This window comes from Crocodylus siamensis, chromosome 1, assembly GCF_052110815.1.
Source record: "Crocodylus siamensis isolate JL-2025a chromosome 1, ASM5211081v1, whole genome shotgun sequence".
In the NCBI taxonomy this organism is placed as follows: Eukaryota; Metazoa; Chordata; order Crocodylia; family Crocodylidae; genus Crocodylus; species Crocodylus siamensis.
In genome coordinates, this window is record NC_143395.1 from 43,176,737 (window position 1) to 43,204,601 (window position 27,865).

Here is a 27,865-nt window from a genome sequence, read left to right on the forward strand (position 1 = left end):
TAGTGGCCTGTTACAAACTAGTCAAAGGGGACCAGCAGGCATTGGGGGAGTCCCTGTTCCCCCCGAGCACTACCAGGAGTGACTAGAAATAATGGTCTCAAGCTGGCACTACTGGGAGTAACAAGGAATAATGGCCATAAGTTGATTGGGAGTAGATTCAAGCTAGACAGGAGGCGCTACTTCACTGCCAGGGAGGCTAGGATCTGGAACTAAATTCCAAAGGAAGTGGTGCTCGCTTCTACCCTGGCAGTCTTCAAAAGGAGGCTAGATAGACACCTAGCTGAGGTCATTTGACCCCAGCATTCTTTCCTGCCCATGGCAGGGGGTCGGACTTGATGATCTGCTCAGGTCCCTTCTGACCCTACCGACTATGAAACCATGTGATGGTGTGTCATACCATCTGCATTCCCGTTTTCTCCCCTTTTCAAAATCCTAGACCCTCACATGGTTCTATTGTATTACATACTTTATAATAAATACATGCATTTAAACAAGTTTTTTACTTTTATTTCATGCAAATATATCTTCTAAGATTATTTAGCAAGCTACCTCGGTATGCAATACATTGTATGACCTAGTTCATTACAGAAATTACAGAGAATTCTTAAAAATGTGTGCATTTTCATTCTAATATTGAAGTGTGGTTAAAACCTTGAACTCAGTTTCACAGATTAAAGCTATAAAACACCACTGCATCATCTAATTTGATCTCCTGTATAAAAGAAGCCAGGAAATGTGTGTCCAGTTACAGCTATGCTAGAGCCAATATACCTTAGCTGCAGTTTGCTTTTTAGTAGCCATATATGATTAGATATTGAATATTTGCTTCACTTGTGCAATATACTTCTCATCTGGTGGTGGCTTCCTCTGGCTTCCAGGTTGTAAGAATTTCTTAATTGTAGGAATGTTGCTTATTCTTCCTTTAAAGGCCTAAAATAAAAGCAACATTTAGATTAAAATGCATGTAATTAAGAAAAATAAATACATGCACACATGCCCCTCCCCTTTCATGAGTAAAATGCATCTAGGAACAATTTGTGGCCAGGTATTCAGCTCAGTTTCTATTATCTCTTAAGAACATTGGGAGATGCAAGGCAATAAAGGTTTGCAATATCCAGCCATAAATGCTCAAACTACCTATGCCTGATGGACATTCATGTTTCAGGCCTGAGAAAAATTCACCTTGGATTTTATTTGGATTTTTTTCCATTTTTTTAAGGCATACCATTCCATAATATACAGGTTTTCTGTGAAGTTTAAACCTAAAATGTGAAAGATGGTTCTCTTATTGTGGAGGAAAAACCATAGCCTCCTTGCAAAGAGAATGGAGACATGAAGAAATGTTCATTGTAAAGCAATCTGATAGCAAAATTTAAGAAAACTAGCGCCTCTTGCCATGGATAAGAGTTATTAAAATTCTGGTTTTGCAATGAAGTTAGCAGGACTGTAGTCAGGGCAGTGAGAGTCATTTACTTTCCCTAGTACCCATTTCTGTATATTAAGACACTGAATTTGTACTATGCAAGATAAGAGTCATAGGTGTCTGAAGTCCAAGTTGTTGTTTTTTTTGGAGGGAACAGCAAGATGAGCTGTGGATCTAAAGAGAGACTCCAGAGGTTACAGTGCTGCTTAGAGACCAGTATCAGCTTGTCACTGCAGTGCTGCCAGTGGCTGCTCTGTCTTTGCATTAGTGAACTCTGTAAATTGCATAACAACATTTTAAGTCTGTTATATTCCTTGTTGGGATCAGGCAAATTGCTCACCTGCAGGAGAGGGAACTTGGAGAGTATATCCGATTTATATTCTTCTACCATTAAAATAGCTTCAAGCAGATGAACATCAGCCCAGGTGAAATGGTTGCCAACAAGATAATCCTGTCCTTGATCTTTTAAAACCTGGGGAGTAAGAGAAAATAAAGAGATCTGAAGACTACAAGTGAAAGAGAACTTTTGGCTGATTACATATGTGTCAGGAGCAATCCAAACAGAGTCTGCTTTCATAAGCAGAACTTTTTAATCTTCTAAAAGATTACAATTGTTCATTTAAGCCTGGGATCCAGCATGTCACTACCTCCCTCATCATCTTGTCCTATAGCTGTAGAAGTCCAGACCCACAGGATAGGTGACGGGTGGGAGTAGAGGAAGGGATAATTTATAGAAGGGGAGAGGATGGTTTACCTGCAATATGGCCAAGTTTGATAAAAAGAAAACCTCTTAGTTACCCACAATACAGGCTCCCCATTCACATTCCACCCACCATAGACGTAGCTGCCCATCAAGTCAGCCAGACTAGGGTGAAATGAGGAAAGCATTAGGTACCTGGACGATCTCACTAGGGTGAGGGAAATTGTCCTCTTATCACTAGGGGTTCCAACACCCCAAACACACCTCTCCCTTACCACATTTTCCCCATCCCACCATGGGATCAGGGATTTGGTGCTGGGCCTTCCCTGCTCACTTGCTGTTACTGAGGGAATCCTGGTTAATTTCTTTTCTTCCACCAATTAACGGAGTTACATTCAGTGGGTCACTACATCTGATCTGAGGTCGTAATTGGACTTCAATGTAAGGTCATTAATTTTTAACACTATTAAATATCAATTCAATTTAATTAGGAACAGCAGTTTGCGACCCACAGTCAGATGGGTAACAAACTGGCTGGAGGGTCGCACCCAGAGAGTGGTGGTGGATGGGTCATTTTCAACGTGCAGGGATGTGGGCAGTGGGGTTCCCCAAGGCTCGGTCCTGGGGCCTGCACTGTTCAACATCTTCATCAGTGACTTGGACAAGGGGGTGAAAAGCATCTTGTTCAAATTCGCGGATGACGCTAAGATGCGGGGAGAAGTGGGCATGCTAGAAGAGAGGGACAGGCTGCAACTACATCTGGACAGGTTACAGAGGTGGGTGGATGAGAACCGGATGGCTTTCAATACTGACAAGTGCAGGGTACTGCACCTGGGGAGAAAGAACCAGCAGCATCCCTACAGGCTTGGGAACTCCCTTCTCATCAGCCCAGAGGCAAAAACGGATCTTGGAGTCACTATTGACTCCAAGATGAACATGGGCCGCCAACGTGGAGACACGGTCAGGAAGGCTAACCACACCTTGTCATGCATCCACAGATGCATCACGAGCAGGTCCAAGGAGGTGATCCTCCCCCTCTATGCGACACTGGTCAGGTCGCAGCTGGAGTACTGCATCCAGTTCTGGGCGCCACACTTCAGAAGCGATGTGGACAGCATTGAGAGGATCGAGAGGAGGGCCACTCGAATGATCCTGAGGCCATCCTTAACAAACTAGCTGATGGCAATATCCTGAGGGATACCCAGCGCGGGTTTGTTGCGGGTAGGTCATGCTTGACCAATCTCATTTCCTTTTATGGCCAGGTGACCTATCACCTGGACAAGGGAGAGGAGATTGATGTCATATATCTTGACTTTAAAAAAGCCTTCGATTTGGTATCCCATGATCATCTCTTGACAAAACTGGCTAACTGCATCCTCAACCACACCATGATCTGCTGGCTGGGGAATTGGCTCTGCGGTAGGACCCAGTGGGTGGTGGTTGACAGAAGTCAATCGTTGTGGTGCGCTGTGATCTGTGGGGTCCATCAAGGCTCTGTCCTAGGGCCTATACTTTTTAATATCTTCAATGATGTAGACAGTCAGAAGCGGGCTGGCCAAGTTCACCAATGACACCAAACTGGGGTAAAGCATCCACACCTGATGACAGGAGGGTGATCCAAGCAGATCTTGACAGGCTTATGAAAGGAGCAGATGAGAACCTGATGGTGTTTAACACCAAAAAATGCAAGGTTCTCCACCTTGGGAGGAAAAACCTGCAGCAAGCATCCTTATAGGCTTGGCAGTGCTATGCTGGCTAGCACTACAGATGAAAGGGCCTTGGTGGTCATGATTAACCACAAGATGAACATGAGCCTGCAATGCAATGCTGTGGCTAGTAAAGCGAGCAAAACACTGGCTTGCATCCATAGATGCTTCTCAAGCAAATCCCAGGACGTCATTCTCCCCTTGTACTCGGCCTTGGTGAGGCCACAGCTGGAGTACTGCGTCCAGTTTTGGGCTTCGCAATTCAAAAAGGATGTGGAGAAGCTTGAGAGAGTCCAGAGAAGATCCATGCACATGATGAGAGGTCAGGAAAACAGACTTTATGATGACAGGCTAAGAGGCATGGGGCTGTTTAGCCTGGAAAAGCGCAGGCTCAGGGGCTATCTGGTGGCCATCTATAAGTTTATCAGGGGTGAACACCAGGATCTGGGGGAACATCTGTTCACCAGAGCGCCTCAAGAGATGACAAGATCAAACGGTCGCAAAATCCGCCGAGACCGATTCAGGCTGGACATATGGAAGAACTTCTTTACTGTCCAAGCTGCCAAGATTTGGAACAGACTGCCACCAGAGGTGGTTCAAGCACCCACTTTGAATGCCTTCAATACACATTTAGGTGTTTATCTTGCTGGGATCCTATGATCCCTGCTGATTTCCTGCCCTTGGGGTAGGGGGTTGGACTCAGTGAACTTTTGGGGTCCCTTCCAGCCCAAATGTCTATGAATCTATGATCACGGGAAGTAGGGCAAACCCTACAAAAAGAGACTACAGGACCTGAACCTGTTCATCCTCTACAAAAGAAGGCTGAGAGGGGATCTGGTGGCCATCTATAAACTTGCCAAGGGGGACCAGCAGGCATGGGAGAGTCCTTGTTCCCCCAAGCACTACTGGGAGTAACAAGGAATAACGGCCATAAGTTGACAGAGTAGATTCAGGCTAGACATCAGGAGGCACTAATTCACAGTCAGGGTGGCAAGGATCTGGAACCAACTTCCAAGGGAAGTGGTGCTCGCTCCTACCCTGGGGGTCTTCAAAAGGAGGCTAGATAATCACCTAGCTGGGGTTGTTTGACCTCAACATTCTTTCCTGCCCATGACTTGATGATCTGATTAGGTCCCTTCCGACCCTACCAACTATGAAACTATAAAGCAGAAATATACATTCAAGAATGGTTCATGCACACAGCAGTGAAGCTAGCCCACAGTCTCTGTGGCCATATTGTTAGGGTAGTTTGTCATATTTTATGCTTTGAAGTTGCACCTGTTTACAGAGTGGTGAATTATAGCATTGTTTAAAGTTTTCTTTATATTCAGCCTCAAGTTCTGTATAGCCTCATTGTTATCTGAACTTTTCATTTTGCTGCTGTTTCAAGTATCAGCTGACCTTGTTTCTTGCAAGCAGCTTATGGCCTTGAGTTTGCTTGCATGATGTTTCTTTCCTTTTTCTATCACTGTGATAAGTTTTTCTAACACAACATAGTAATAGTTTTGTTACTAGCTCAAATTAACTGAACTTGGCACTAACCAGCTGAATCAGAGGGATGAAATGATTGGATATGTTAATAAAAGGTGATAAAGGAGACCAATGAACTATGCTTAAAGTTAGACACCGGAAAAAGGCCAAATTAAGAGATGTGCTCGTAATGGGGCTGTTGAACAAAGGAACATGATGACAAGATAAAATATGAACAATATGCTGACTGCAGAGAGATCAATCCAAAAGGAGGAGTCATCAAAGGAGTCAAGTTAAAGACAAGCATAAAAGGGGGAAGCAAGAAAGTTAAGGGCGTCATCGTCCTCATTTACATTATGAATCCAGCTGTCAACACCTGTCTGGATCATCCCTTCCAACAATGTACACTTTGCTTCAGAAACTGAGTGGCCATCTTTTCTGTGAGGCAAAGTAACATCTGGGATTGGGTGAGATCGTTGTACTAAGTGTTTTTCTCTCTCTGAATACAGAAACTGCTAAAATAATACTTGTACTTATAAAGTTAGACTTTAATTTTAGAACACTGAGTTGTCTGTGTTCGTATTTCATGTTCCATTTAAGGGTTAATTGTGCTTTAACGATCCCTAAGCACTATCTGCTAATCAGTGATGTGAACAATACCACTTGGCAATATGTTACTTTTGGAGGGCTGAATTCTCCCACCTTTACTTAGAGTAAATAGGACCTTGCTCTATGAGGAGCCTTACTGAAGCCAAAAACTCTTGGGGAAGAAGCAGTGACATGTCACTTGGCAGTCCTCTCTTTACATCCTTATAAATGAGCTTCATAGGGCAGTCATGAAGCTCTACAATTTACCTGCCCAGAAAAGGATTTCCTGCCCTGCTGGGAAATTCCAAACACTATTAAAAAGGCTTTTCCCCTTTATGGATCTGTGGTATCTGAGCAGCTAGTAGCTCAGAATCTGTCACTTACCTTTTCATAGACTGGGAAGTACCTTGTTGTGGCCTTGTCAGTGATTAAAGCAAGGTTCTTTTCCTTTGCCTCAGGAGGTTGGAAAGGAAGGTACATGATTATTCCCATCAGATCTGTTGTTCCTTCCACATACATATCAATCCTGAAACAACATTTTTATTCCACATTTAGCAGAGCCTGTTCCCTTTGAACATCTGATTTGTATTATTTCATTGTAATACAATGGCTGGGTGCTCAAGAAGCTAAATTATCTTTATATAAAAAAGGTTATTTGACTTTTTATCTTTACCTTTACCACATTGGGAATTCTCAAAGTTTGTACAGGAAGGAGCTCATTTTTACAAACAGTTTTTTTTGTGATAGGTATACCTATTGCTTACACAGAAAAAAGCACCAGTTGGGTTTTAGTATGACTTGCTGAAAAAGATAAAAATCCTTTTATTTTTCTAAGCAACTGCACAGCTGTTGCAAATTTCAATTTTTTAATAGAAACTTAGAAATTTGAAAAGCAGTTTTCATGAATTTCTTTCCACATTTTTAAACAGCACTGATTTTTGTTGAGTTATTCGCTGTAAGCTATTAATTGTTTAAGAGTTGGACTAATGAAGGTGCAAGCATTATATAACTTGCAAGGATCTCTATAGAACAGTTTGAGAATCAGCATCTTCATTATTTGAAGACAGTGATCTGACACTGGTAGCAAATGGTACAACTCAGTTGTACATAGTAACATCACTACTGCAGCCAGGGCTAGAATCTGATTTGAAGAATCTCTCTTCACAGTTTGGTGCTATTATTCAGAGAGTGAGATCTGACACTGATTTTGCTGAGTTGGCATGGGAAACTCACACATACCACCTTTTTGCTTTACAGAGGAAAAAGTTAGATTTGGAAATAACTGAGACACAATCAACATGAGAACCCCCATACTAGGATTTGTGGAGAACCACTTTTCAAAAGAACAAATATGTATCTGTACTCTTTCCACTGAAGATTTCTGTTGTGGTGGGGTAGACTGAGAAAATTCCACCGCTCACCAGTAACCTAAACTACCATGCTGCGACTGAACTGTTTCTAAGTAATGAATTCCTTACTTTGCTGCTTGAATATCAGAAAGTAGGATAGTGTTCTCTGCACCTGTGTCTTACACAAGCTATATTTTTAAATTGAACAAAAGTTGCATGCTTTTGATCAAAAGACTTTAATACACAAATGCCTTTCTGCCTTCAAAGATGGAACTCATTGAATAAAAAAAAATTTAAAGTAAACAGGCTTCTGTTATTCTATTATGCCAGGGAGCAGCAGTTGCCTCAAAAATTTAAGACACTTCTGGTCTCCATGCAACTGAAGGAACTCTATGGAAAGCCTAAAAAAATCTCATTACTTTATCTGATTGATAGATGACTATTCATTAACAAAGACAAGTAGTCCGTAATCCAAACTCCGCATTTGAAGAGTTAGAGTTTTGACAGCTTTATAAATTAATTTTTACATGCAAAGCTGACTTAAAAATGTGGCTTATTCCAGGTAAATTTTAAAAAATGAAGAAAGGTAATGCTGTTACAGTACAGGGCTCTCTCCTTCTGGTCCTTCCCATAGAAGTTGTATTTTGCTGCTATGTAGTTGAGAATGGCTCTGGTTTGCACCATTTTCATCCCATCGATTTCCACCATGGGCACTTGCTGAAACAGTAGGAGTCCATCTATGAAAAGGGAAGTAAGAGAGTCATCTAGTTAAACTGACAATGTTACTTCTTTGTACTGGAATCCAACAGAAAAGGTCTAATAATTTATAACAATGTTTCTAATTCTATTTGAGAAATCCTATGCTTCTGTGAAAACTAGATCTCTCAAATTATCACATAACACAGATTACTTTGAATTGAGTAGGTTGTCTTATGTACACCTCTCCTTCCATTCATAATCCCACAAGATTCCCCTTCCATGGACAATCTGGATTAAACCAAAATGGAATAAGCCATTAAATTAAATAGGCAGCTAGACACAAACATACATCTTAAGTTATCCCAGTACACACTTGTGGCTAGCTCAGGCCACAGTCTGTGAACTTACCGCTGAGTAATTTTTCTAAGTCTTCCTTTGTTTCTATAAATTGTTCTTCAAACTGGAAAACAGAAGAATATAAAGGTTTGTTATATTTTGTGGATCATAAATTAACAATTTTGCCTTGGAGTCATTAACGGAAAAACAGCTGATGTACACGCTCAAATTTTTCACATGACAACATGCAATTCTATTTTTAATGCTCTTTTTTATTGCTTTGGGATTTTTTTTTTTTTGCCCCTTTTTAAATAAGGGAGCATTTGACTGAGTATATCTTGCGGCAGAGTTTCACATGATGTGAATCTGAATAGCTCCACTGACTTCAGCAGTGCTATGCCAATTTTCAGTAATTTGGGAACTGACCCAAAATTGTTCATACTTTCTTTCTTTCACACTTTCTTTAGAGAAAATTTTTCACAGTCATTCCTATATTGCAAATGAATCAGACAGAACTGAAAATCTCACACAAACATGACAGCTCTTACTATGATAAAAAACAGTAGTCCAAAAATCTCTTCCCTTGATTTTTTCCAAACAAGATGATAGCCAAGGTCTCCTTGAAAATGAAAAACCTTTTTCTGAGCAGTTTTGATCAGATAATTTTATATTTAACATGTAATCCCAGAGAATCTTTCCTTGTACACATGTCAGTTCTACATCACCAAAAGCTATGAAAATGGCCTATTTGAGTGGTAAAAAACTGCAGCATTGTTTGTGTGCAGCAATATCAAGTTACCATATTTTCTCAAATCCAATACAACATTTTCCCCTCCAATCAGCATGGAGGAATAAAAAACCTTATCTTAGATTTGAGTACTGGCCCAGGGCAGATGGTGACTCAGCTCCAGATTCAGCCCCAGGCTCAGGGGTGAAAACAGAGTTGAGCTGCCAGCTGCTCTGGGCCTGGGCCACTCATGCAACAGGTGAGAGGGTGCATGATAGGGGGAGTGCAAGGGAGACAATGTAGTAGTGGGGAGAGAAAGGGTGCAGGGGGAGACCCACAGAATATATTTTGGAGGGAGTACAGGGGAGACCATGCAGCCTGCTCCCTGCCCTTCCCCCACCATTCCTCTGCTAATCTTCAGCTCTGGCTCTGGCTCCAACCCTGACCCAGCTGGCCCGAGAGCTGCCACTGCTGCTTCTCCATGGCTGGGCTGCCACTGCTGCTGCTGACTGCTCCAGAGCCAGAAATGTAGCCGAGAAGGCAAACAAGAGGAGGGGCATGGCGGGTGGGGAAAATAGTAGGGATAGGCAGGCAGGCACAGGCCCAGGCCCAGGCGTGGGGTGAGGAGGGAGGTGGGGAGGCAGGCATCAGAGGGCAAAGGGTAGGTATTTGTCCCCTTGCCCCTGCTACTGCTTTGGGGGAGGCAAAATTTTAAGAAGAGTCTCCAATAATTAATTCATGGAAAACTAGAAAAAAATATAATTTTCTATCTAGAGAATCTAATTATTGGGGATGGTCTTACATACAAAGTCACCTTGGATTTGTGTAAATATGGTATGAAAAAGAAGCCCAAGATAAACGGAATCCTTTATTACATGAAAGCTTTGTGTCACTAACATCTCTTCTACATAGTATCAGGACAGTGCAAAAATATGAAGTACAACTGACATACAGAATTTATGTACCTTGTGACTGGTGCATGTACCTGTGTAATGACTCAAATACTGCAGTACCAAGATAAACAACTGCTAATTAGTCAGATATTCTAAAGACAGCGGTTGTTAAAACCTCTAATTAATCTGCCTAGTTAACCTCTGTTTAAAGGAGGTACAAACCTCTACTCCTGCTGCTGCCAACAGCCATCGGATCGATTCCATTCTACCTCTTCCATTAACATAGTGCAGCTTTGGTTTTCCAGACATTGTTTCAGTTTTCTTGTTTCCTGGCAGATTCAATGAATAAGAATCATTAAATACTTTCTAAAGGAAGTATTTAAACATTTCAAGAGAGGTTTTGAAATTTGCCTACCAGTCTAGTAACTATTTGCTAAGTGCCCTTGATGGAATACAACTGAAGAAGGGAATCGTGTAATCAGTAGTCATGACCAAAATTCTGGGTTTGCCCCAAGCAGGTCCTCCTTGGCCTCAATGGAGTAAACATGTCTACACCAACATGTCTACCTAAGGTCCACACTGTGAAGCACTGCAGCGAAACTCCCTCCATGCAGTCTACCAGGCCCTCTTGAGACAGTATCCTTCAGAACAGATGTAATGTAGTCACCTTCATTCATACTTTCAATAGATGGAGTTTATTAGCACATGCTCAGTGACACAGGTGGCTACGTACAGTCTGCTTTGGAGGATAATTTGTGTATAAGGCTAGTATGACATGCTAAACTGTATCACCCTCTTGAGCATAGTCCTGAAATGGTGGAGACCTTACACTGAACGGGAGAACATGGAGTCATTTTAAAGGTGGTAACTGATTGGGAGGAAGAAGAGAATAAGTAACTTTGCCCCCAAAGTCATATAGATGGCTATGATGTAGAAGTGGCTTTCTAGATCATACAAATATTCCAGGAGACAAAAATCAATATAGCCTTAAATGCTGGCTAGAGCAGATCTGTAGGATACATATGGATAAACCATTTGGTCCCTCAGGGCCCAGCTGATGGCTAATCCCCTGGTGGGATGTACATTAGCCAGGCTTAGCCACCCAACCTACTAGTATTTGACAACCCAGGGTGATACGCACCAACTGGGCCATGGCACTTTTTTGTCATGTCCTATGACCATGCATCAGTCCACTCTTCTTCCATTTCTGTTGCCCAGGAAAGGACAGTCATCTGCCCGGTCCCCATTGTAGAAAATAATAGAAAGCTAGGGTTGGAAGGGACCTCAGTGTCGGGGTAACCGAACACCGAGTGAATCAGGCCCCAAGGTCACGGTGGGCCGGGGTGGCAATTGGAATACGAACAGGTGGGATTAGTGGCGGTGGAGTGTGAGCTGTACGGGAAGTTTAAACAAAGATGATTTATTTACTCACGCTTGGGAAGCGGAGGCTCAGATATTTCTTCAGTTACAGTATAGCAAACAACAAAGGGGTCTGTTGGCCCACGGGGTTCACTAGCGAGCCCTTGCTTTCTACCCCCTGAGGTATAGGTGCGGCTGCCCACTAGCTAGTCCCAGGGCTGGTCAACAGCTCATGAATGGGATAACAAACAACAAAAACTGTAACGTAGTGAATCAAGGAACGGGGTCGTGACGCCAGTCCAAAAGACAGTCCATAAACCAAGGTCGGAGATGAGAAGCCAGAACGAAGTAAGCCAAAGTCAAAATTGAAGCCAAACAGTCCCGTAACTGAGATCGAAAAGACAAGTCGCTCCACCCGCTGTCCACAGCCTCTGCTTGCGCCTCACAGTCCCTGCCGCCCACAGCCTCTGCTCACAGGATCGTTCTCTCCCTGTGAGACAGTCCCTGCAAAGGACTGCTCTGCTCACAGGATCGAGCACAGTCTGTCCTCCAAAACACACACACACTACCTCACCACACTCAGGTGGCAGCTCACAAACCTTTTATAAGAATTTAGTGGCCAATCAGAACGCTCTTCACAGAGAAATTTCTAGTCAAATTACATCATGCAGTCAGTGAACTGAGCATGTGCGTTAGATCAGATTACCTCTGTGATTGACAAGCCTCCAGGTCACCCAGAGGGCACATTCTGGGGGCCTGTCTGTAGTTTCAACTCCCTGTGATGGCAGCACCAAACTTAAGATTTTTCCTTGACACTCAGGAGGTTATCTAGGCCAACTGCCTGCTCAAAGCAGGATGATCCTCAACTAGATCATCCCAGCCAAAGTTTTGTGTAGCCAGGTTTTGAAAACCTCCAAGGAGAAGCTTCTACCACCTCCCTGGGTAACCCGTTCCAGTGTTTTACTACCTCTTCCTCCTCCCCCCAGCCCCAGTGAGAAAATTCTTCCTAATATCTAACCTAAACTTCCCTTGCTGCAACTTGAGACCATTGTTCCTTGTTCTGTCATCTGCCACCAGTGAGAACAATCCAGCTCAGGGGTGGGCAATTATTTCAGGTGGTGCGCTGCGTACTGAGTTTTGGCAAGCCATTGAAGGCTGCATGACAGGCAGCCAGGAACAGGTAACTGTTAATTTTCTAAATTTTTTAGGGGCCCTGCATGCCGGATAAAATGGCCTGGCGGGCCACATCTGGCCCTTGGGCTGCATTTTACCCACCCCTGGTCCAGCTCCATTCTCTTTCGAACCCCGCCTTGAGGTAGTTGAAGGCTGCTATTAAGTCCCCTCTCAGGCTCCTCTTCTCTAGACTAAATAAGCTCAGTACCCTTGGTCTTTCCTCATAAGTCAAGTGCCTCAGCCCCCTCACTATTTTTGTCATCCTCCGCTGGACTCTCTCCAATTTGTCCACATCCTTTCTGTAGTGTGGAGCCCAAAACTGAACACAATGTATCTACTACTCCGCCCAGCTTGGTGTCATCTTTAAAAGCTACACTGAATATTTGAGATTGCTGTGTTGCTGTGTCTTCCCAAACATGCTTTTATCTTCCTTTCTTTCTAGGTATTTCAGATATCAGAAAAGGGCAGCAGAACCAGCAATACATTCAGTAGCTCCTGGTTTGGCAAAAGGCTTCATATCAGAAATATACTCATCACCTCTCCAAAGATGCTATGAAAAGGATTTGCTGGTATTTTTTAATCCCTTTATTATCAATTCCTACATCTGAAAGCTGCCATATTTTTAAGAATTAAGATCTCAAATCACCACTCATAAAACACATACTTCTTGGGCATCTGCCTGCCCATCTAGCTACCTCAATGTGTGAACATCAGCCAAAGCGTCAATTTTAAAGTATATAGACATTATATGCAGGGCCTATTCCAATTTCAAGAGCAATGATTAGGCCTTAACAGAGTTCTGCATCATATAAGCCTCCATAGATCCAATTTTTAGGGTCTAAAAAACAATTAACTTGATCTCAATGTGATTTATGAGAGCAGGTCAGTGCCCACAGAACCTCAATTTATCAGCGGCATACTGAAGTGGGGAGTGGGAGGACACCATGCCTCTGGGTGCCAGTGGCAGCACTTCCGTTTTCACTGCCAGCATTTCCAGGCTTGGCCATCGGCCATAGGGGGACTGCCTCCCTGCTTGGTGATCGGCTACAGATGGGAGCGGGGGGTGGGAGGACCGTGCAAATGTAGGCATTGGGTCATGGGTACCAGAGGCCTACGGTATGTCACTGATGTTGCGACGGAAGAGTGATTGGGTTCTTGATGAAACCGCCAGCTTTAAGGTAGCAAGGGCAAATTCAAGCCACTGTATACAGCATTAACAGATTATTTAATGATTACAGACTAGGTTTGTTTGTCTATGGAATGGGTTTTGCAACAACTTTTCAGTACCTTATCAATGGGAGCCATCATAATCAGAGACGTATTAGTAAGGAGAGCATTAATAAAGAGAGTTTGTATCGAGGTGGGGGTGGGGGGCACATTTTGCATTATTGGCTTTTCCTACTTCACCCTCTTCACTTGCTGCTGCCCTCAAGCATTCCCAAAGGAATTACAAGCGCAGTCACCAGGGCTAGGGACAGAGGGCATTTTTACATGCGTTTCTGAAGCGGTGCTGGGTGCTTTCAATTAGTGAGCCATGCTAATTAAAAGCACCCCCACATCAGAGGGGTGCACCACAGCGCATCCCCATGCTGATGAAATGGTGGTGGTATGCTTTGAACAAAAGCACATTGAACATGTTTTATTTCAAAGTGCACCACTGCCATTTTCTCAGCACAGAGATGTGCTGTGCCACGGAGACATATGAAGTCTGAGGCTGCCAGAGCACATTAGTTTACGTGCTCCAGCAGACTCCATGTCTATTCACTTGTGAACTGTTCAATCTCTGCAGGTTAGATGGACCTGCAAAGATTGAATCGATTCAGCCTCAGGCTTTTTGAATTTCTTTACGTAGCTTAGGGGAGCAGATCCTACTCCACCTTTTAAGTGCCTAAAAGGTATGTAGGTACCTAAAGGTGATTCTGATTCAACACCGCTTGAGTCTCCAAATAACGTTAACATGCGTTAACCTCCTGCTCAGCCATTGCTTTTTGTGGCTACCGCTCTGTTTGGTAAAAAAGGCAATACCACTCTTCCTCTAGTTTGGGAGAAAGGCCTGGCTTCATAGATTTCATAGATTTCTAGGGCTGGAAGGGACCTATTAAATACTTGAGTCCAACCCCCTGCTCTAGGCAGGAAAGAGCACTGGGGTTAAGTAACCTCAGGCTTAGGTAACGAGTGCTAGGAAATGATTTACAGTGGCATACTGCAACTCCTTTCCCTGGCATTTCCCCACAGGCCAGCTTGGGTGGTTTCCTGCTCAGTTTACTGGTTGTGAGTATCCTATTCCAAGGGGATACTTCTCTCCATGCATTGTACTGGGACACTAGGCACCTAAACTGAAAACTGTAGATTCCTCAATATTGTAGGCTGCCCACATCCTTCACTGGATCTAGCCCTGAGTTTTTTGCCTGAGTAAATACTATAGCATTTGATCCTCTGACCCCCCCCCACTCCCGTTCTCACAGATTTCCCTCTTCCCCGCCCCCCTTTTGTCTTATTTCCTTGCCACTTCCTTTCTTTCCTAAATGTCTCCCTGCAGTCCCTTACTGCTTCTTTCCCCTTTAGTCCAATGCCCTTGGCTTGGCTGTTCTCCATTCTCTTCCATTCCACCCCAGCGCTCGTAAAGCCTCAACGTGCAGCAAACTGAAGCTTCTAGAAAATGAATCACACTTATTTGCTGGATTCTGTCCTTCCCATGCCTCCAGCTGCTTAAGTCAAAAAGCAATTAATAAAAGCTTTCCAAGAGCTTGTTAGATTTCTCTCCCATCTTTGGGTGGGGGAGGAGTGGGAGGTGGGAGAGGTGGGGATTGGAATTAACACTGTAAAGCACAAGAATGCCATCACTCAGCTGGCTGCTTCACTCAAAACAGCTGGGGAGGGGAGCAGCAGGGGGGAAATTTGAGAAGAAAAGAAACATCTGTTCCAACACAAGCTGAACTTAGCTCGTTGAGTTCCTTGCAGAGGAATCAGCTCAAGAATGAGCCTGTTTGCTTAGGAAAGACTTGGACCACAGGGGAATTATGCAAGATAGCCTGGGGTTGCTCTTCTCAGTGCCTGATTCAGGCCAAGTGTTCAGTCCCAGTTTATGAGCGCAGGGCACTGCAGTGAATCGGGAGCTATACAATTCAGAAGGATACTTCATTTTAGAACACTGATTTATGCAATAATAGCGGAGCCCTTGGTTAAGCTACCTTTGCCTTCCTAATAATGATACTAGACACCATTTTCATATTTTGAAAATCTTGTATTTCCTTTCCATTCTTAAATTGTATTTCCTGTGATTTGCCCTCTCTTGCCAGATGGCAGCAATAAGGCTTTTGGTCTTCTCATTTAACCAACGAATATAGGTGCTGGTCCTGCAACAAGCTCCAAACAAGGCAGACCTTCAATGGAGTCCAGTGCAGGCCTCCTCCTATTTACTGCAAGAGGCAGCACTCAAAGTAGTTTCCTACTGCCATGCCAAGTTCCTTCAAAGCTACACAGAGCAGTTCCATCCCTTAGCAAGTAGCCCCCACTACAGCAAATCTGATTCAACCCAGAGATGATGAGCCAGTCATCAGGCAGGCACCAGCTTGTGGCACTGGCCCCCATTGGGACTGAAGCCAAGTTATCTTGGATTGAAAAGCTGTGACTCTCCCATCTGAGCAAGAACTAACACCCTAATAAGATTATAAGTAACTTATTCCTAGAGATTTACAAACATTAACTACAAGTCGTGATGAAACCTTAAACTCTCGATGGCTATGACTAAGAACTGGAGCCAAACTCTTCCCAGCCCTGGCTAACTCTTAGTGAACTCACCAGGAGGTAAGAGTACTCAGTTCACCCGTCACCACTGCTGCCAAACACAGGAGATGTGGGACCTGATTCTGAATGGTTGCAAAGAGGTTAGTTTCTCAACCACCTCAATCCAGACTTTTGCTTTCATGGTAGCTATAGTAATGTGCAGGCATCTCATGGCAGTGACAGACCCTGGTGTGGAGGACCCCAAGTGTGCTGCCTCTCCACTCAAGTCACTCTTCCTACTCAGAATTTCACCAGTGAGGTCTCCTGAGGGCTTTCAACCCTTGAAGATTCATGAGCAGGCAAAAGCGACCAAGACAGAGCAATCTCTGATGCATTCCCAGGTTTGGAGCATGCTTGGAGTCCTGGCACCATGGCATAGCCAAATCCTCAGGTACTTCACACAGATCAAGTACTGCCATTAGGCCACAGATCCTAGGGCAGAGAAGTAAAATCTAATGCAGCTGCACAGTCCCAGCATGTTAGGAGTGGGGGATTCCTAACGGAGAAGGGGTAAATAACACACAGTCCTGTTATCTGCATAGAATAAACTGTACTGAAGTTAGGTTAACTTGAGCCACACGCTTATCAGGTAGGACCTACCCAAGTCATGGCAAGACAACAGGTTTTTTGCAGCCCACATGTGGCACTTAGAGCCGATTTCACAGGTGGCCCTGCCCCTTGCTACTGACTGGCAGAGGGAGACTTCACTCAGTATACTTCACTACCTCTTTCCTTGTCCTGCCCCTCACTGCTGATCAGTGAGGGTGCCTTCACTCAGTTTACCTTACAACTGCTTTTTTTTGTTTGTTTGATTTAATAGGAAATCATAGCCAACGTTGGATTTCCCAGCAATTGTGGACAATGCTTTTTTTTGCAGTTTCCATGAAATCCACAAAATCATGATTTAGGTAGGGTCCCTACATGAAGGCAGAAAGAGAGAAGTCCACTCTGATGTAGGTCCAGGTTCACAGACTTAATCATGCATCTATTTGTTTGCATGCCTGCTTATTCCTCCTCTGAGCTTGTGACTGGGAAGCAGACAGTTCTTTAGTCTTAGAGGCCACCACAGTCTTAGGGCTCCCTACCACCCGCAGTAGTGGGCCGTGCCCATAGCTAAACCAACAGGATGGTCATTTATATTGCAGCAAGCATAAGGAGCAAGAAAGCAGTGTAGCACATATACCTCTCTGCTCCAGACTTTATGGTTAAATAAAGACAGTCAAAAAGCCTGAGGCTGAATCAATTCAAACTTAGTAGGTTAGTCTAAGATACACAGATGGAATGGTTACGTAAGTGAACAGACATTCACTCGTGATTCTGGAAATTCAGCCACATGTCTGCAGTGGCTCAAGCCAGAAGCCAGGGAGCACTAAATCAGGCTTCCCCACTCAGCTGGAACAGGCCAAGGCTAGCCCACACCCACCCTCTGAGGGGAGGTTTGCAGGGGAAGTACAAAGCATTCGGGAATGCTGGGGATTGAGAGTTAACTTGAATCTAGTGGGAGTCTGGGACAGAAGTTCAATAAACCAATTGAACCTAAATCAGTTAAGTCTGATACTTCAGCTAGGGAAATAAATTACACATAATCTGGTATAAGTGATCAAAAACTGGTTCAAATTTATAACTCAACAGAAGTTCAGTGCATATAAACTGCTTTCAAAATAGCCAAAACCAGTTTAAGATACACCTGAATGGACATAGTATCAAACCTAACTGATTTAGGTTAAATCAATGTATTGAACTTCTATGCCAGATCCCTTTGGGTTCAAATTAAGTTACAGTCCCCCAACATCCCAGGATGCTTTGCACCTCCCCTGCAAACCCCACCCTTGCAGGGTGGGTGGGCTAGCCATGGCCCAAACTGTCTGTGGACTAGCCATGGCCCAGCAGAGCAAGGAGGCATGCTCTAGTGCCCCTTGCCTTCTGGCCTGAGCCACTGCAAACATGTGGCTGTATTTCTGGAATCAAAAGTGAATGTCTGTTCACTTGCTTATCATTTCAATCTACGCAGCTTAGACTAACATGCAAAGATTGAATTGATTCACCCTCAGGCTTTTTCACTCTCTGTGCTCAGGTTTATTATAAACTGGTTTTGGCCATTTTGAAAGTGGTTTATGTGCATGGACCTTCTATTGTGTTACAGATTTTAACTGGTTTCTAATCACTTATACCAGTTTATGTGTACATTCTGTCCCTAGCCTATCTATACATGATCCAGCAGGATTATAGAAAAAAGGCCATTTATGGCCTGGTTGCCTTAAATGAGAGGTGCTGGACATCTCTATGGATCAGACTTTTAAGCATGTGACTTTCAAAACTGGTATTCTAAAACAATATATGGGATTGGGGCAGGGGGTTGGGGAGGAGGTGGAACTGAGAGCAAATGTAAAACATCCATCAAACTTTACATGGAAGTGACAGTGGCATACTTGTACAAAGTTCTGCTCCTGGCTATTATTTGACTGAATCGCTGTTCTTCCCTGAAACATGTAAGAGTGAACATATGACAGACAGAGAGAGATTTTGTTTCCAAGGACAGGGACAGAAAAGAAAGAAGGTAATGCACATCCTGATGAAAAGGACTGGTAGACATAAGTAGTGGTCATAATGCTTGATCAGGGCTGGATTCTTCTCTGGAGATTTCTCTGTGTGATTTGGCCAGGCTAGGGTCAGGTTTGGTCCTGAAGCCTGCAGTCTGCTGGAAAAAACAGAAAAGAATTGTTTTTATCTGAGCAGTATTTTGTTCTGGAGATTTTTTTTTATGTATAGGGCTTGGTTTTAGTCATGAAGTCTGAGTCTGCTGGAAGTAGCAGGAAGGACTCAATTCAGAAATCAGAGCAGGGTTTTTCTCTGGAGTGTCTCTGCTGATTGCACAATCAGGGCTAATTTTGGCCCAGAAGTTTCAGCTGTGCTGGCTGTAGTATTTCAGGAAGATCTGCAGTGAATTGAAGAAACTCACCTGGTCTGTTTTGCTTAGGCAAAGTTTTGCTCTGAGGGCCCAAGAAACAATAGCAAGGGACAGAAATCCCCTTAGAGACAGGGGTATCCAAAAACTTGTATGTGGATGCACTTGTGGTGAATGACATTAAAAAAAAATCTCCCCACATAATGAATGCTATCTCTTGCAGTGGCAAGGACTCAATCCTGACTTGGAGTGTGTCAGCTCTCAGGGAGGGAGGCTGTAGAACTAGCCCTGCAGGCTACAATCAGATTCTCTGATTGCAGATGCGGTCACAAAGCAGGCCAAGTTTACTTTGGAGCTGAGAAAGAATCCCTCTTTGGATGTCTTGAAAGTTGTGACCCTGAGTGCTGACCCAGAAGAGGAGAATGCTGAAAGGTTTCCTGGGGAGTGTGGGAACCCTAGCAGGGAGATCCCAGCAGAGCAGGGGGGAGACTCAGAGGAGGACCTTGAAGTGCTGGTGGTACCAGTGAAGAAAGATGCAGAGCTGTTGCAGCAGAAACAAAATTGCTCTGGTGAATGCATGGACAAATCAGGGACTAAAATAAAAATGAGACACTGGCTGTAGCCAAGTAGTTCAAGATGATTTGAAAGTTTATCATGATAATTCATGAGAATGGGACCTTTTTTGGATATGGGAAGGGGATGGAAAGGCCCAGATGTCACCTTTACCTAACTGGTCTGGCAAGAATAAGGAAATGTTTTCTCAGAAAGCATCAGATTGCAGGAGAACCTGGAACCAGATGGGAAGCAAAGACCTGTGCTTCAGGGTCACCGGCAGGTATTTGCTGACAAGAGCCTGTGCATGAAATCATCACATGTCAAAATGTTTAAATGTATTTTGAATATATGTTGTGATGTCAAAATATTTAGGTGTAATTTGAGAACAAGTTACAATACTGAGGATACCAGGTTATGTAGGAGCAAATATACTCTGGCACACTAGGGGTGTATCCAGATGAGTGCTGCAATGTAGTATGTGGTGCTTCAGACCTGTCTGCGCATAGGTAGTGGAAGGGGGGGCTACCGGGGCTCAGCCCCCACAAAAACAGGGCAGCAGATATGTCCGCAGGGCAACCCAGCTGCAGGCTGCTGCAGCAGGGGAGGGGCGGGCACACTCAGATGCATATGCAGTCAGGATCACAGCCCTGGTGTGTGGCTGCCCAGCATGGCAGGCAAGTTTCAGTTTATTTTGTGAAGGGGAAGGGGCTTGATGAGGACAGATTGAGACCCTCAAAGTGTGGATGAGAGTGGGGCAGGGGTAGGGGTGAATGGTGCACCATCAGGGTGGGCCTGTGAGGCAATTGGAGCCCAGTGGCACATCCAGGGGCACGGGGGGGTGGGGGAAGGTGGGGAGCTCCTGCCACTGTGCACACTGTCTGGGAGCCAAGGGAGGGGCATGTACCACCCCCCCAATCTGTGCGTGGGGCAAGGGTGGGCTGCCACTGCAGGCTGGGCTCTGCTCTGCACCTCACTGCTGCTACTTTGAAAGTGATGGGAGTCTGACACTATGTGTGTTCTGCTGCTGGCAGCCCGCCCTTGCCCCACACACAGATCTGGGAGCCTCATGCCCTCCCAGGATGTGTGCAGAGGCAGGAGCCACCAGCCCCTTCCTGCACTAGGCATCCCTCAGACAAGCCTTTCCTGTCTCTGTCCTGTATTCCACCCGACCTGTGCAGGGCATGCCCCTGCACAAGCCCCACTTCCTCTTTCAGTGCCATGGGGGGGGCGGGGGGCATATGGAAGCCCCAGTGGTAAGGAAGGGAGTGGGACACAGGCAGGAGCAGGGGCTGGGGTAAGTGGGGCCCTGGCCAGGCCAGGTGGTGGGACAAGCAGAGGCCCAGGGGGCACATGATCCCCCGATCTGTGCATGGAGTGGAAGTGGCTGCTGCTGCTGCGCACTGTGCTTTGCTCCCTGAGGCAGCTGCCCCAGGAGCGGCCCACACCACATGCGTCCCACTGCTAGGCAGGCAGGAGGTGCAGCACAACCCAGCGGTGGTTGGCACAGGTATATGTGCAGATGTACTGCCCAGCCCTGGAAGCTCAGCTGTCTCTGGGGCCCAGGCCCACCTGCACATGCCCAACCTAGGGTCAGGGAGTTCAGGCATACAGCAGCGCCTTAGCTCTCACTGTGCTTGTAGGGGACAGGACTAGGAGCAATGGCTACAAACTTCAGCAGAGGAAATTTAGGTGGGAGATTAGGAGAAAATGTTTTGACTATGAGGTTGGGCAGGCATTGGAACAGGCTATCGAGAGAAGTTGTAGAAGCTCCATCTTTGGAAGTTTTGAAGACCAGGTTGGACCTGGGACGCCCAAACTCTGGTCTATGGGCCAGATCAAGCATGCAGCACCATGTCATCCAGTCCATGGGCCTCCACTTGGGTCTAGAAATTTGGTGGCAAGAGTGGTGGTACTGCTTCCATGCTGCCAAATCTCTGGACCTGTGGGAAGCCCCAGGTCTTGTGCACTGGATCTGGTTCCTGATCCCAGTTTCACAAACAAAGGGAACAAGTGTCAAACTGCTGAACTGAATCCAGGATTTTAATATGAAAGTTTTGCACATCAAAGGATGGGGGATGTAATATCCTGCTTCAGTCTTGTACATTTTGATAGTGGTTATGATAACTCTGAAGTAACCTTGGCTAACTTCTACATCGTCACTTTTTAGGGGGAGGGTGTCACAGAGTGACCCCAAGACAAAGTTAGGGTGCTCACTATGTGGCATACATGCATATTCTCCCTAATAAGGTTTGTTTTTGTGGTGTTTCATCTCTAATTATAGCTAGTGCAAAACTGTGTTCAGTTCTGTTGTTCTCCTATCTGTATATGTTACAGCATTTGATATTACTGGATCTCCTATTTGTATATGTTATAGTCAGGGTTTAAATTACACTTTGACTTTTGGAGGGTCTGCAAAAACAAATTGGGCTGCCCGTCATGGTGCCCTATGTAAATTGGACACCCCCCAGGTTATGATTTTCAAGTCTTACAGGAGGTCTCTCATCTCTTATGTGGGGGCTCACCTCCCTGCCCCTGAGCTCCTCTGTAATTTGAACCCTGGTTACAGCATTTGTAATTTTGATGTGTCTTTCTGTTTCAATTAAGGTCATATTAGTAAGACACTGAACTGCCCATGACTGGTCACACTTAGAAGAGTCAATAGCTGAGAATTAGTATTAGTGTTCTGGTCCTTCCTGAGACCAACCAACCATGCTAAAAGGCACAGAAACCCGAGTCTGGACAGACAATGATACGTTTACATTTGAAAAGAAGGCTAACAGCTAGCTGGTCAAACTATCATACAGGAGAGACAGCATGTCTAAAAAGGATGCAAGATTGTGGTCTGGTAAATATGTACCTGTGGGAGGGGCAAGGGGAAGGAAGTTACTGGCATAGCGTAAGCCCCCTAGATTGAAAGGGTGACGTATGCTAATAGCTGGACTGCAGAGTCTGCCTGGAGAGCAGGGCTGAGCTGTCAGTCTTCCCAGGTACAAGGGAGGGCCTCAAATAACAGCCAAGCAAGCTCGGTACACGCAGCTGACAGGAATAAAGAAAGCCCTGATGGGAAGAGTCAGAGGCTACATTTAGACCCTTGGAGCTGGCTAAGGGCTGGATCTCTGGATTTAAAGGACACATCTATATGAGACGCTGACTGTGCAGTAGCCTAATAATGCTGTGCAGTAGCGCATCACAGCATGGACAGTGCTAATAAACTAGTTTACAGTATTATTAGGCTACTGTGCAGTAGTGTCACCGGCATTACTGCACAGCAGCTCTGGTTACTGCACGTTTATTTACTACTTGCTAATACAAGTACTAAATAAATGTGCAGTAATGACTGCAGAGTAGCGTCTTGCATAGACACACCCGGGGGGAGGGGGGTAAGAAAAAGTCAATGTTCTGGTAATTTTTTTTTTTGCTCGTTTACTCCTATATTTTTGTCTGTATCTCAGCATATGATTACTGATTTCTTATGCTTGTTCCATTTTTATAACAAATTCTTGTGTTCTTTGTCTCCTTACTTTCCTGTGGAAGGAGTGACTTCTGAGCACGTGATATTCTAGGCCAGGGGTAGGCAACGTTTTTTGGCCAGAGTGCTGAAAACCCTCACAATGCCTACCTTGGAAGGTGCTGGAGTGCCAGCATTCCAGAAAAACAAAATGAGGGCAGGGGGTACATGGCAGGATGCCCTGCTTGTGCCCCTTGCCCCACACCCAAAGCCCCCGCCCCCAGCCCTGCTGCCCCTTGCCTGCCACCCAAAGCCCCTGCCCCCCACCCTGGACTCTGTGGCTGCCAGCAGCTACGGAGAACCTGAGCCAGCTGCAAACATCTGCTGCCTCTCCGTCCCCGGCCCTAGATCCGGCCCTGGGCTCCAGGGAGGCTGCACATACTGCCAATGCTCCCTGCTGTGCTGCCCTTGCTGCTTCTGCAAAGCAGCATTGGAACCCAGTGCCACAGGACACAGCGAGAGGCACAGAAAGCTGCCTGCTCCTAGCTTCCCGCTGCTCTGCCACATAAGCAGTGCAACTCATATACCCTCTTTGCTCCAGACATTACCTGTCAGAGACCAGTCCACATACAGAGTCATCCTAAGGGGTGGTAACGTGGGTGACCACCCAGGGCACTGTAGTCAGGGGGTTGCCAAACAACCCGCTACTCTCCCCCACCCTCTCTGATCCCTCCCAGCCAAGCAGTGCCCAGCCCAGCAGGGGGCAGCTGAGCCTAACTGCTGCCTCCACCCCAGTGGGGTCCCCTCATGCACCCCGTCAGCCATCATGCCAAAATACAACTTCAGCCAGGGCGCCATATTTCCTAAGGTGGCTCTGTCCACATACACATGGGCTAGGGACAGAAGTTACACATAAGCTAATCTAAGGGAGCAGAAACTGGTTTAAACCTGTAAGAGAACAGAAGCTCAGCACACATAAACCAGTTTCAAAATGACTGAAATGGGTTTAAGATAAACCTGGTTGAATGTAGTATTAGACTTAACTGATTTGGATCAAACTGGTTTATGAAACTTCTGTCCCAGACCCCTTCCTGGTTAAAAATTACAGTACCCCAGCATCCCATCCTGCTTTCTAGCTGGGCTGCCTACTCCAGAGAGCAGGGCTGGCCCTGTCCCTCTGCTTCCTAGCTGGAGCAGTGAGGGCTGGCTGCCAAGGAGGTGAGAGGGGGAAAGCCCAGCTGGGGATGCAGCCCAGTCTACAGGGTGGGACTGCAGAGTGCTGTTGCTGTAATTCTAGACTGCAAATCTCAGAGACCTTGAGGGCAGCAGGAAGAGGAAGTGAATGCACAGCCAGAGAGCTTTGCTCTAGTACTCCCCAACTTCTGGTGTGTGCCACCGCAGACATGTGGCTGCATTACCTGCATCAAAGGTAAATGTATCTGTTCACTTCTGTTTCAATTTAATCTGTGCATTTTAGACTAATCTGCAAAGACTGAATTGATTCAGCCTTGGGCTTTTTGACTGTCTGTACCTAGCCATGATCCAGAAGGGTTATAGAGAATAGCCTTAAATGAGAGGTGCTGGAACCTAGGGCGTTTATACACATACTTTTCCGCACTTCCATGCGCCAGAGATCCGGCACATCAGAGCAGACTTGATTAATCGAGTGCTCTGCACACGAGCTAATGCGCACTGCACTGCATTGCTTGCAATTGTATAAGTGTCAAAATGCATGTCAGGGTGGAGAAAATGGCAGCAGCGTGCTTTTGACTAAAACATCTTCAAAACATTTTAATTCAAAAGCAGACTGCTGCCATTTTCTGAGTGGTGATGTGCATTTTACCACTTATACAACTGCATGAGTTGCAGTGCCGGGCACTTTTCAAAGCAGCCAGAGCTGCGGTGCATGAATGTGTAAAAATGCATATAGTTCTTTGGACAAGATCTTTAATCATCTGACTTTCAAAACTAGGGAGACATAGAAGACGGGGTGTATATCCATTACCCTGGTGGCCTCAACCTATACGTGACTGGGTTGATCTTTGCAGTGATGAGGAAGGGGTCCAGGTACCTGTAGTCCAGTTTGGTGAAAGGTTGTTGCAGGTAGACAGCCAAACCTTATCCCTCACTGGTTCTCTGCAAATCTCTTGTACGCCTTCTTGGTGGCTTCCAGATGTTATTTTAACAATTCCCATGGCTTGCCCACCTAACCCCATTCCCTACCCACTACCCCCTCCCACATTTTGCTGCAGCTCTGCTCTTCAGGGGCAGTCAACAGCAGTATGACTCTGGCCTGGACTCAGGCCCACCTAGCCAGGGAGAAGTAGTGGCCGGGTTGGGACTGGAGGAACCAGAGCCAGAGCAGAAGTTAAGGAAGGAGGGGGCAGCTGAAGGGAGGCAGGCAGTAGAGACAGGCACAGGCACAGGTTTTAGGGAGTAAAGGAGACAGACTGCAAGTCTCCCCACCCCACCCTGCAGTCTCCCCTTGTGGGACAAGCTGAGGCTAGAACTGCTTACTCTTATGCTCATGCTTTCACGAGAATGTACCAAAGAAGCACCTGCAACTTGATTTTCCGTTTTGTTGCGAGAGACTGCAAACCACAAGCTAATGGCTAGAAAGTCCCAAACTTTGCAACCAATTTCACAACTATGTAACCCGAAGTACGCCTGCGCTAATGGAATTTTCCAATACCTTGTAATCGAGTATATAAGCAATGGAGAATAGGCACTCGGGGTTGGCTTTGATCTGAGTCTCATGACTCCAGGCCGACCTGCTTGCAAGCAATAAAGGCTTTGTCTCTGTGGCTTGTGGTGTGACTCACTTCTGGGGACCAAATTGGAACTTAGCCTCCAGGAGCTCGAATGGCCCCTTGTGCAACACCCTGAGCTCCCCCTGGATGCATGCCCCCTTCCACACCAAATGAGTCATACCAGCCTGGGCCAGGTAGTGGCTTAGCTCTGGCTTCACCCTGAACTTGGGGCCTAAGCCAGAGCTGAGCAGCTACCTGCCCTGGGTTGATACTCAAAACAAGGCTTTCCCTGGAGACAAAATTCTAACCTTGGAGTTGAAGTGAGCTGCAGCCCACAATACACATACACTGTATTTATTCATCAGATGCTACTTTGGTTAGTTTATAAGGTGCAGATCAACCCTCCCTTTTACTTGACTTCAGAGTAAACAGAACAAGACAAACAATGCTTGCATAAGGGAGAAGAGGACACAATGGAAGCATTGGCATTTCTCTGGGAGCAAAGGACAGCTCCAGGACAGGGCTGCCATGACCTCTGCCCCCTCCAAAAGGTGGTAGGTTTGCATGGTGTAGAATACGATGAAATATCTCTCTGGAAAATACAGAAATGTTTTGCAGGAAAGAGTCCACAGCAAAGAATTTGGGTGGGGGAAAGGGTTTTAAAATTGTCAAATTATCCCATTTTGATATTTTCGAGACAGCGCTTCATGTTTGGTTTGAAACTTATTCACTCATTGCTTTTATTAGGGTAAAAAAACCGCAAAAAATAAAAAATTAGAAAAAGACATCAACATCAAAACAAAAACCAGCCCAGTCCAAAATGTGCACTAGATTTTCAATTTTCAACTTCCCAAAATGATTTTTGCCCTGATTTGAGACAAGAATAGTTATTAGAAATCTCAGTGATTCTAATAGGATGTAAAACAAGTTTATTGCTCAACATTAGCAGGGTCACAACCTCTTCCTGGCAACAGCCAGCAGCAGTCAGGGGTAGAAGGGACCACCCCCCAGGGCTGTTAATATGAGCCACAGCTAAGCTGCAGGGTTCTTTTGGGAAGAGTAAACCCCACTTGCAAACACTTTGTGGTGGATAAGAGGACTGGTGGGGAGCAAGGCTGTCTGTTCAGGGCCTCTCCTGCTGCCTCCACACTAGATTGAGTTTCCCCAGTGAACTTTATTATGCCAAAGCTGCAACAGACAACGCAAGTCTGATCAAAAGCGAGATCACCTGGCAGTGCAAGTCTGCAATGGGCCTGCCTTCTTGAAAAGTGTAGCAGTAGAAACTGTTCTCCCCATCTGCAGTCATCACTACCTACCCTTCTCTTTGAGTCAGCCCCAGCAGCCAAAAGGCTCCAGGCAGGTCCCTACCCACCTGCCACCTTTGCCTGCCTTGGTTTGTCTCACTCAGCAAACAAATCCTTTTCCTCCTAGCGATCCACTTTCTCCCCTGCTCTAGGCTAAACATCACAGAGTTACTAGGACTGTTAAACATACTTGGCATAGGGTCAAGCTGTAGCCAAAATCTTCGTTAACAAATATGCCTTAAGCTACTCACACAAATACAACTACACCCAGCAGTTAGTGCATAAGAAATCTCCTGTTATTTATGAGCACTAACCTGAGTCCTGCCAGCTCTTCTCCAGGAAGAAACTGTGCCTTCAGGGTCGGTCCCCGTAACTCCACCTTCTGAGGGGAGTCTCCGCTGGTGCCCTATAGGGAGGCGAGACTCCCACTGTTTGGCAGATGGAGTCACTTAGCTCTGGATTGCCTCGAAGTTCCTGTAGCAAAGTCTCTCTGCAAGGACAGGGGTTGATTATGCTTTCGACTGAGTGATTTTTAACTGGCTGCTTCTTTGGGCATGATGCCTACTTCTAACTCTGGCCCCTGCTTGATTTGAAAAATAAGTGGGAGAAAAGATTCTCACTAAAAAGTTTGAGGCTGGCAGAGAGAGAGAAGGTATTGGTGTTGCTGCTGCTGTTATTCCAAGCGCAGCTCAGG

At 45.4% G+C, this 27,865-nt stretch overlaps 1 protein-coding gene across 1 annotated transcript; it reads right to left on the minus strand.

The window, feature by feature from the left end:
* Positions 1-668: 668 nt before the first annotated feature.
* LOC149872748 (glutathione S-transferase-like) lies at positions 669-27,621 on the minus strand. The gene is made up of 7 exons (XM_090033553.1): positions 27,486-27,621; positions 10,114-10,220; positions 8,344-8,395; positions 7,841-7,973; positions 6,272-6,413; positions 1,764-1,895; positions 669-930 (listed from the first exon to the last, which is right to left on the minus strand). Exons 2-7 carry the CDS (start codon positions 10,198-10,200, stop codon positions 808-810), a joined length of 669 nt encoding a protein of 222 aa, XP_089889679.1. The 5' UTR covers positions 10,201-10,220; positions 27,486-27,621; the 3' UTR covers positions 669-807.
* Between the last annotated feature and the right edge of the window lie 244 nt (positions 27,622-27,865).

Bases quoted from the DNA above. Each gene is read 5' to 3' on its own strand.
- LOC149872748 (XM_090033553.1), bottom strand. From the start codon at position 10,200: ATGTCTGGAAAACCAAAGCTGCACTATGTTAATGGAAGAGGTAGAATG. The intron at 7,974-8,343 runs GTAAGTTCACAG...CCCTTTTCATAG, and splicing joins CTTAGAAAAATTACTCAGCG to ATGGACTCCTACTGTTTCAG. The intron at 931-1,763 runs GTGAGCAATTTG...CTTTTATTTTAG, and splicing joins CCAAGTTCCCTCTCCTGCAG to GCCTTTAAAGGAAGAATAAG.